The sequence below is a fragment of the Gopherus evgoodei genome, chromosome 4, assembly GCF_007399415.2.
Source record: "Gopherus evgoodei ecotype Sinaloan lineage chromosome 4, rGopEvg1_v1.p, whole genome shotgun sequence".
Taxonomy (NCBI): domain Eukaryota; kingdom Metazoa; phylum Chordata; order Testudines; family Testudinidae; genus Gopherus; species Gopherus evgoodei.
Window position 1 is genome coordinate 133,874,842 of NC_044325.1, and position 10,002 is coordinate 133,884,843.

A 10,002-nucleotide genomic window follows, 5' to 3' on the forward strand; every position below is an offset into this window, starting at 1 on the left:
CGTCTCAGGGTGGAGGGGGGGAGCTACCGCAGAGGGAGCACCTCAAGGTGGATGGGGGCGTGGGGAGGTGCCCCGGGTGGGCACCTCAGGGCGGAGCGCTGCCACAGGGTTTGGGAGAGGGCACAAGGTGGAAGTTTTGCCTAGGGTGCAAAACATCCTTGCACCTGCCCTGCGGACAGTTCTCTCCCCTCAGGTCACTGCTTTTGGAGGAAAAGGCAGCTCAGCTGCGGAGACATTTCTTCCTCCAGGGTTCTCCACCAGGGAGCCTTCTCCATTAGAACTGAGGAGCTCTGGACTTCAGGCAGGGACCGATGGCCCCAGAGCAAATATGGGGGGACAGACATGGGTCCTTCAGGAACAGACTCAAGGCACTCAATCTATTTAGCTTAACCAACAGAAGGTTCAGGGGTGACTTGATTAAAGCCCATAAATACTTACCTGGGGAACAAATCTTTGGCAATGGGTTCTTCAGTCTAGCAGACAAAGGTCTGACACGACCCAATGGCTGGAAGCTGAAGCTAGACAAATTCAGGTTGGAAATACAGTGTACATTTTTTAATAGTGTACATTTTTTAATAGTGAAGGTACTTAACCCCTGGAACAACTTTACAAAGGGCAGCAGTGGGTTCTTCTCCAACACTGGTCATCTTTAAATTGAGCCTGAACGTTTCCCTGAAGGATGTGCTCCAGTTCAGACAGGCAACCTTATGGAGGAGGTCAGACTAGCAGGGGTGACTACAGTTTCTTGCGACCACAGACTCTGTGACACCCTCTCCCCGGAACAGCCTGGCCTCACTTTACCCCTAGCCATTACAGAAGCCACAAGGAGGAGGCGTGCACACCATTTGTAAAAAAAAAAAATGAAGGCAACAATTTATTTCTAATATACTCATTATCAAAACAGAAAAAGACCTCGTGCGTCCACCAGACCCCTCAGTGCCAGGACACACTAATGCCGCGTTCTGTTCAGAGATCTTCAGAGGCCAGAAGAACCTTATTTCAGTCCAGCTGAATATTGAGAACAGTCATTGGTTCGAAGAGGCCAAGTGCTTCCAGGACAGTCAAAATCACGCAAGAACTAGCTTATTTATGAAAAAATAGCTCTCTATATACATTATATACCCTCTGTTTATGTTACATAAATTAGAAGCAGGAGGAGAGCGTCTCATGGGGATAGGGGATATTATCACACTGAGGGGATGGGATTTGGGGGGCACGGAGGCAAACGTCTCAGGAACAAGGAGGGAAGCTCTGCCTGATGCCCCGGCTACTGTCACGGTCCCTCCGGAGCCGTCTGAAATTCACAGTTCTCTCCAACTCCCCTTGGGCCAGCACTGCTTGAAATTCTCTGCTTGGGCCATTCACAGAGCAGCAGGCTACTCATGCCAGCGCACAGCCAGCGTGGCTGGCAGCAGCTCCATGGCAGGCAGCACGGAGAGGGCACTCTTGGCAAAGACACAATGCTCAGTGCCCGTTCTCTTCATTCCATCTATCACACAGGGCGACCAGTGCCCCTGTAGCTGGCACATCGGTGCATCCCACTTCCTGGACCACAGCTGACTGCAGCAGTAGCCAGGGCCCCTTGCTCTGCTAGCACTCTTGAAGTCCCCTGAATTCAATCGTGAAGAACGGAGCATGTCCCTTCCACTCTTCCAGGCTTTGGGGACAGCTAGAGTCACTGTAATTCCACTTGGAAAGAAGAGTCCAGCAATGCAACAACAGAAATAATGGTTTACAATAACCTACTTGAGCCAAAATATCAGCTGTAGTTAGCTAGATGCTGGCGGGTAACCAGCACATACACTTGTGCCCCCAGGAAGGGGCTGGAGGCTAACACACTCCCCAGGCCAGCAGCTTTGGGTTCCAACATGTGACAAAAACTCTTGTCTAGGGAGCATGGTTTAGTGCATTATGCCTTGGGTCTCACCCCTGGGCCAGATGGGCAGAGCCCTAATTCTCGTAGGGCTCCCCCAGCTCCTTAATTTCGATTCAATACTTCCTCCTCCTTCCAGCCGCTGGAGTTCTTCCCAAACTTGTAGACCAGCCGCCTCCCGTCGACCCGCTCCAGGATTTCCCGTTTGTAGTAGTACCTGGAAGGGAAGGAGGGGACATCAGCACTGGATGCAAGGCAGCTAAGTGAGCCAGTGTGGAGGACATCTGGGAAGGGAAGAGCCTGAGGCCGGGGGCGCTGGGGGACAGAGGCTGGGAGAGGAGCTGTCGGGGCAGGGTAGGGAAGCAGAGGAGGCAAAGTATGGAGGTAGGCCCTTGAGCCTTGGAGATAGGCTGGGGCTCCACTTCCCTGCATCTCTTGGGTGGGACAGGGGCAATCCCCTGACACCCACCTCATGGCCCGGCTCAGCTTCTCGTAGGTCATGCTGCTGTTCTTCTTCTTCTGCCCCCAGAGCTGAGCCACCGCCTCGGAGCGGAGGAACTTGAAGATGCCCTCGCGTCGGTCCTCCCACTTCATCAGCCCCTCGTTCAGCTCTGGGTGGAGCAGGATGTCCCGGATAAACTCCCACAGGTGGGTCCCTCTCGGGGCTGAAACAGAGAGAGGAGGGATGGTCCAGTTCAATGGGGGGGCTCTGCAGAGCCACGACCCCAGCAGGCTGAAGGAGGCTCTGCAGATAGTGCTGCCCAGGGCTGGGGGCTCCATGATAACAGCGGCAGCTCCCTGCACTCTGGGAACAAATCAGCTCCCCACCCACTACTCCATGGATGCAGATGGTCCAATAGGCAGCAGAGCCCATGTTGTTCCACATGGGAGCTCACCTGGGGGCTGCAGCCTAGACAGGCTACGCAGCTGTCACCCACTGAGGCACCTGGGCCCCAGTCCCCAGGGGAGAATCTGTGGATGGTGCAGATAGGCTGGCCTCACGCCGGCCCCCGTACAGGTGAGGCCGGGGTCACAGCAGCTCAGGAGGCAACGGCAGTGCTGAACGGCCACTGAGCAATAGTCCACGGCACCGGCTACACCATGGGTCAGGGGTCCAGTCCATCTCCCCCATGGCCCCAGCCTCGTGGTGGCACCCCCTGGCGCCTGGCCCGCCTACTAGGGCTGGGCATTGGGACCAGGAATTGGCCCTTAGGAATTACTGGACAATCAGCAACCAATCGGAAAGCACTGGGGGCTCCCAGTTAGTCACTACAGCCCCGATTCCCTTGAAATCAATGGCAGTTAGCACCCAAAGACCTTTAAGGATCAGTGCCTAAAGGCTACACCATGCAAGGTGCCGGCCCTCAATGTACTATGGGCTATGAACCTCCATCCTTCTTCCCACCTCCCCTCCCCAAAGATGGCTGAGACAACTGTCCTGGCCAATTCCAGGGCTGGCCATGAATTTCAGCACCCGGACAAGCCAGGGCATAGCAACCCTAGCCCACAGGAGCCCCACTGGCCTCTCACGTACAGTGCTTGCTCTTCTTGGTCTCCAGGCAGTCTCTGTTCTCCTTGCTGAATTTCCGGGGCCTGCCTCTTTTCCGCTTCCCATGCTTGACGTCCTCTTTGTCATAGTCGGCAAAACCATCTGCGCGGGAGGAGGTGGGACATGTTACTGGGCCTGTCTGGGTTTTATAGTGGGCCCACCCTGCCCCGTAGTGTCTGAGCAGACTCAGCTCCCGGCTCCTCCTTCTTTAAAAATACAAGGGGAGATGCCCACTGTAGGTGCCTAGGGACAGGTCCCCTCTGCGGGCTCAGGGAACTGCCAGCCTGCCCGACATAACTGGCGGTCCCTGTTTAGCTATCCAGCGACAGGGCCCCTTCCCACATCTCCTACACCTCGGGTTCCCTGGCATGCCCTGGGGAGAAAGCCTGGACACTTGTTCGAATGGTCGCTATGGACTGCTTTGTGCCCTGTTACGCTGAGTGTGGCACAGACATGCAAAGAAGCTTCCTGTGCCAGAGGGTTTCTGACCATTGCCTGTGGGCGCAAGGTGCACCTTGGCCAAGTCCCCAACCCCCATTCCAGCCCATGGTGCTGCTGGCATCTGTCCCATCGCCCACCTCTTCCCAGGTCGCTACGGCACCAAGGTTCTGCCAGCAGCTGCTGAGGCAGAGGATCTCAAAGCAGATTGCATCCCCTCCCTGTGCACAAAGCAGGGGCAGATGGAGGAGCTCATGCAAAACCCAGAGCCAAAGCCAAGGTGACTTCCTGTCCAGGTTCCATTTCGTCCAGCCCACCAGAGTGCGGGAGACCTGGATAAGAGCTTCTGGATTTGACCCGTCCTGCCTGGACACCATGGCAGTGAGTGCCTGGGAAGTTTCGGAGACAGAAAGATAAGGCAGGCCATCTTTAGCAGGGGTCAGTTTTCACAGCCTCCTCCCCAGCCCAGGGGACCCAGTCAAGCTCTCTCCAGTGGGAAGGGGCCTTTCCTTTCCCTCTCTAACCCAGGTTTTGTTCCAGCCTTGCCCAGCCACAAACTCATCTCTGTCCCAGCCAGCCGGGAAGGAAGCGACTCACCGTCAGAGGAGAACAACTTCACTTCTGTCGGGTCAGGATCTATGTCACTTCCACCGGAGTCTTGGGAGTTGGGGCTGTGGGACATCCCGGTCCCTGTGGGGGCAAAGTAGATAGGTTGGATTTCCCATTATTCCCCTCCAGAAACATTTCCAATCAGGAGAAAGCAGTTCTTCCAGCCAGACACACCAAACACTCCCCAGCAGGTGGTCTGCCCTGGCAAGGGTTTTGGGGGAACTCCCGCATGAAACAGGGCAGAGTCTCCAACTGGGTCCCCATCCCAGAGAACCACACACGAGATGTGACGCAGGGCCATCTAGGACTGATGGGAGAGCCAGAGCCCACGCCCGCCCCATGGCCAAGGATGCCCCAACACCGAGCATGAGCGACTAGGGCTTTACCTGAGACAGAGATGTCAGAGCTGCCTGGAGACAGGGCACCGGAAACGTAGCTGAAGTCTGCCTGGTAGAAAGGGTTTGTGGATTTCATCTCCTCCAGGGATTCCTTCGTGCACGAGTTTCCCAGCTCTAGAAAGAGTGGAGGAGAGGGCAGGAAAGGATGAGCCCCGTCCAGGTAACGGACATGCACACGGCAGGGGCCTCGAGGGACAAAGTGTGGCCAGGACGCTTCTCTTACCGGAGTCCTGGAAGATCTCTTGGGAAGACATGTCCTCTTTCTCTAGCAGGTCAATGATCCAGGTCAGCTCATCCGAGACCGAGACTGCGGGAGGGGGGGCGGATAGGAATTAATTGTATTTGGCCAGTACGAAAGGCAAAGGCACCTCCCCATGCTGTTCCTGTGGGACCCTTCATGGGTTCCAGCTGTTCCCCCAGCTTTTCCGGTGCAAGCCCTGCTATGCTCCCCAATATGCCACCCAAACCTCCCTTCTAACTGGAGTCTCGGGATAGGAATGGGCCTTGCCCTGGGTGATAAGGCTGCAGTTACAGGGGACATGCCAATCTGGGAGCTGAAGGGAGGTGCCCGTCCCCAGCTCTGGCTGGCTAGGCAGGGCTGGCTCGCTGTGGTCCCTGCTGACATGGGGCGGAGGAAGATCTGTGCTGGGTCACTGGCACTCACTGATCTCATGGAGGCGGGTGTAGAGCTCGTCTCCAAGCGGCCCGAAAATGAGCCGCAGCTGCTCCTGCGTGCAGTGGCAGAGCGTGTAGCCATCCATGTTGCAGCAGGAGAAGTTGATGGCGCTGGCGTCGTACTTGTTCTTCTCCACATGGTAGCCAATCCACTCCAGCACCTGCGCTTTGCTCCAGAAGTACGGGAGCTCACCGAACCACGCTGGCTTCTCTGCTGGGGAGAAAGGAGCAGGGTTCAGGGGACCTGCTCACCCGATGGGGCACCCGGCACCGGCTGGCTGGGCAGGGCTCTCGATGAGCTCATGTCACAACGGGTGGGGTTGGCTCTTGTGGGTACAAAGAGTCAGATGGGCGGGGGGGGGTGTTATCTTGTTTAGTCACTCTTGTGGCATTGTCACGTACACCTGTCTCCTGCTCCTTTATCTCGGATCCTGCCTGACGGCAGGGCCCGAGGGAATGGCCGATGGCAGCTTCTCAGCTCACAGCCCAGTCGTTCCCCAAAGGGCACTGCAGCCCCGCCAGAGGGCATGAGGGACCCCCACACACACCAGTCCCAACCGCCCGAGAGTGATCTTCCCCTTCCGCTAGCCCCAGCTGGCCGGTGGCCCATCCAACCCAGTCCCCTGTCTCTGGCAGCAGACTAAACCCTGATGCTGCCAAGAAAGGACACTGAACTTCCAACCTGCCCCCACAGTCCCCCGGCAATGGGGCACACAAACTATAATGATAACACTTTGCGCCTTCAAAACATCTTCTGTCCAGCCTCCGTGGGACCCACACATTAATAGGATAAGCCTGGCAGGCACTCCTCTAAGGGAGTTATTGAAAGTAGCATTTAGAGAAGGAAACTGAGGCACAGAGGACAGGGACTTCCCCAGGTCACTCAGTAGCAGAGGTGGGAAGAGAACCCAGGTCTCCTAAAGCCCAGTCTCACATGCTAACTACTAGGCAACTCTGTCTGCCTTCTAGTCCAGGGGCGGGATTCCATCTGGTGATTAGCTTATGCCCTGACTCATTGTCACTGCAGGTCTCATGCCCGGCTCTGCCCCATGGCACGCAGGCTCCGGCCCCACCTGTGGTCTCTGCAGGCAGCGTGAGGTTGTCCTCCTTCCCCAGGTGGGCCAGCAGTTCCATGGGGGGCTGAGCCTCCTCCATCTGGTACATGGCGCTGATGTAGTTAGAGAAGATGTTGCTGATTTCGCAGGATCCCGCCATAAAGCTCTCTGCCAAGAGATTGCACCTGTCAGCATGACTCCAGCCAGCGCTGCCTGCAGGATACAGACCTTCCCAAGCCGGCACCTGAACCCTGGGCTGGGTTCAGCCTGGGAGCACAGAGCCCGCCCCAGCCCCGAAGAGGGGACGGGGTTACAGCGAGCAGTCTGTGCATCTCCACAGTTCCCTAGAGCAGCACCCCGATTGCCCCTTCTGGTGCCTCAGGCCCAGGGTCCTCCGCTATCCGGGACAGCCGGGATCAGAGCCCAGCCTGCAGATTTCTAGCTGGGGTGAATTGTCACCACATCAAAAAAGGTCAAGCCCTCACTGGACCATTATCAAGCACCCTATGTTCCTTGGGCCCATTGCTGACCTTCCGCTGTAAAAGGGAACAGAAACAAGACTTCCCCTGGGCTGGAGGCTGCGTCCCAACCAGTTTAGCGCTTTCAGCAAGCCGCTGATTGAGCACCAGAACGAGAACAAGCAGCTGTCATTGGTTCCAAGACCTCCTTTCATCCAGGCGGTAAGTCTGATAGTACCTGGCCAGGAGGAAGGGGATGTGCAGTGGGGCCGGGGTGGATGGGACTCAGAGTCTCCTGCTTAGCAGGTTCATCGCGTTGTCATTTGCAGAGAGCTGCGGTTTGGCTGCTCCACCGGGAAAGATGCCATATGAAAATTCGGTCATCACCACTCACCCCATGGCCCCATCTCCCAAAGCACCCCAGTCCCCATGCAGCAGAGAGGCACCCGCCAGCCACACTCGCTCTCTCCCACTGGCTCCCCAGATGCTGGTGTCCTCAGCCCAGTCCTTGAACCCAGCCTTAAATGACCCGGAGAAGCGACTGTCCCGGCATCGACAGGCCTGCCCAGGCGTGAAAGCTGGCGAGCAGGAATGCTGGTACTCACCTGCCTCAGCCCAGCGGAGGTCTATGCGGGTGCTTTCTACCCGTAGTGCTCAAAGGGCTTGTGGCACGTTTGGCCAACAGGTGGCTGGCAAATAAGGAGCAGCATCCCCCAGCTAGCGCAGGGTGCACGAACACCTCCACCCTCAGTGAAGTGTAACAGCCCCTTTAAAGCACGGAGCACAAAGGCTTTGGTACCTACCACAGTGCCCCCCAGCAGCAGCAGTTAATCCACAGGCAGCGAATGGAGCTCGTAAATACTCCAGGTGCACCACTGGCTTCTAACCACTACTCATCTGTGCCTGAGCCCTTAGCGCCTACTCCTATAGGCGGCCCCTCCCGGGTATCTCGCCTTATATAGCGTGTCTGCGGTAACACGATCTCACGGCTCTAGGGGAATTCCTAGCCCAAGTATTCAAGCTCCCAGCTCCATCGGATTTGCATAATAGGTGCCACTGGCCCCATGCCAGTGCTTTCTTGCCGGGAAATCAGGGCTGGCCAGTTTAATGATTGTCAAAGCCTTTGCCCAGCCTGTGCCAGCGTCTCACCCCTCACTATGTTTTTCTCTCTTTCTAATCTCACGTGTTTGTTTGCTCACAAAAGCAGGTTAATTGGCCACCTCCTCCCTGCCAGGAATAGCAGCCATGTAGGGGGCTGGCGTGTCAGCTGGGCCTCTCCCTGCCAGGAGCCCAGCACAGGGTGAAGGGAGCAGCTGGCCAGACAAACCTGTACTCTGGCCCCCACCAACAATATGCGGCTCCCATTGGCTGAGCTAAGAACCTCAGCAGCAGCTCTGGATCCCCCCAAAGTCTAGAGCTCAGATTCAGCCCGGACCTCGTAAGTGACCCCTGTAAAATGGGCACTGCACCGTCTGAAGTGGAACCATGCTGGGCCATGAGAGGAAGGGACTGTTGGCCACTTGGCCAGCCTGATGCAACGACAGCTCCTCCAGAGCCCCAGGGCAGCGACACTGGGCAGGACAGACCCTGAACCTCCCCCAGCCAGGCCCAGAGCTGGGCTGGGTCCTGAGGGGCAGCTGATTTGACAAGAGAATGGTGTAAATCGGGCGATGGGAAGGGAGGATTCTCCTTATTCTGCTGCTTCCGATGTATGCATGGATTTATTTCTGACCAGCTCCGGCTGGGGTGGGGGTTCCTCCTGCCCATTCCCTCCCCTCCACTTCCCAGGCGCTGGAGAGGGCTGTTTGTCTCAGCCCTGCCAAAGTCAGTGGCATCTCACTCACACTCACACACGACCAGGCTACAGTGGACAGGCAGGGGATTCTTTACTGAGGCTGCAGGTCACGGACGGATCCCGTGGTTCTCTCCAGCTCCCAGCCTGCACTGCCTGGTGTCGCCACACACAGGCTGAATCCTGTCCTGGAAGGGACGGCTGAGTATGCGACAATGCATATGTGTACACCCAGATATGAACCAATGTGCGCACACACACACAGACGCATGCACACCACAAGTGTGCTCGTGTGTGCACACACACATGTGCGTGCAAACGCACACACAGACGCATGCACACACACTCACTACAGCACTCTTACACCGAGGGCTGTACCATTTGTAACCCTGAAAAGTCAACGTTTCCAGGTGGCCCGAGTTTAGCCCCCGCTGTGGCTGTGAACAGCCCACCTAACCGGCTGCCCCAGTCACAGGCATTTCACGCCTCCGTCCAGTGACGTCACACCCGGTTACCCCACTTCTGGGAAAGTTGCCATGACCTCGGTGTTACCTGGGCCTGTGACACCATCCAAGAGGCAGCCGGTCAAGCTGGCTAATGACCCAGCCTAATTTCATTGTTCTTCAGGACAGTTATTAGTGCATTGTGTGTGACGGGGATGCCACCCGGCCTTTTGCTTTCTGGGCTCTACACCTTAACGCACTGAGGCTCCCGCTGTGCACCCCCCTCCCCCACACCTCTCCTGGAGGCTCAGCTGCAGGCTTCGCGCCATTTGCCTGCACCTGACAGCGAGACAGTTTTGGTTGAGAAGGCTGACTGCACAACTAGGGTGAGATGTTATCCCTCTTCAATGGCATTTCAATCGCCCCAGCCCCTGTGTCATAGACTCATAGAATATCAGGGTTGGAAGGGACCTCAGGAGGTCATCTAGTCCAACCCCCTGCTCAAAGCAGAGCCCTCGGTATCCCTCTCTTACAACTGAGGTTCAGCTAACCCAGTAACTAGCTCCTAGATCATCCTTCCTACCCTTTCACCCAAGAGTCCAAAACCATCTTATAAACCGCCCCCACCCCCCCAAGATCACTACCCTCTGCCGCTGAATTGCAGCCCCCTCGGGGCGGAACGTGACGGCTGTTTCGTGGGGCACAGCAGCCC

At 56.8% G+C, this 10,002-nt stretch overlaps 1 protein-coding gene across 2 annotated transcripts; it reads right to left on the bottom strand.

The window, feature by feature from the left end:
- Positions 1-861: 861 nt before the first annotated feature.
- Positions 862-7,966, bottom strand: ELF3 (E74 like ETS transcription factor 3). 2 transcript variants are annotated; one of them, XM_030561173.1, is made up of 9 exons: positions 7,859-7,966; positions 6,616-6,765; positions 5,532-5,753; positions 5,091-5,174; positions 4,856-4,981; positions 4,458-4,550; positions 3,408-3,524; positions 2,343-2,538; positions 862-2,090 (listed from the first exon to the last, which is right to left on the bottom strand). In XM_030561173.1, exons 2-9 carry the CDS (start codon positions 6,755-6,757, stop codon positions 1,979-1,981), a joined length of 1,092 nt encoding a protein of 363 aa, XP_030417033.1. In that variant the 5' UTR covers positions 6,758-6,765; positions 7,859-7,966; the 3' UTR covers positions 862-1,978. The 2 variants fall into 2 exon arrangements, with proteins under 2 accessions (XP_030417033.1, XP_030417032.1); XM_030561172.1 differs by having other exon boundaries at positions 5,532-5,756.
- Positions 7,967-10,002: the final 2,036 nt, after the last annotated feature.

Excerpts from the sequence above, each read along its gene's own strand:
- ELF3 (XM_030561172.1), bottom strand. The coding sequence starts at position 6,757 with ATGGCGGGATCCTGCGAAATCAGCAACATCTTCTCTAACTACATCAGC. Across the intron at positions 5,175-5,531 it reads CACCCGCCTCCATGAGATCA|TCTCGGTCTCGGATGAGCTG; the intron begins GTGAGTGCCAGT and ends CCCCTCCCGCAG. Across the intron at positions 3,525-4,457 it reads GAAGTTGTTCTCCTCTGACG|ATGGTTTTGCCGACTATGAC; the intron begins GTGAGTCGCTTC and ends CCTCCCGCGCAG.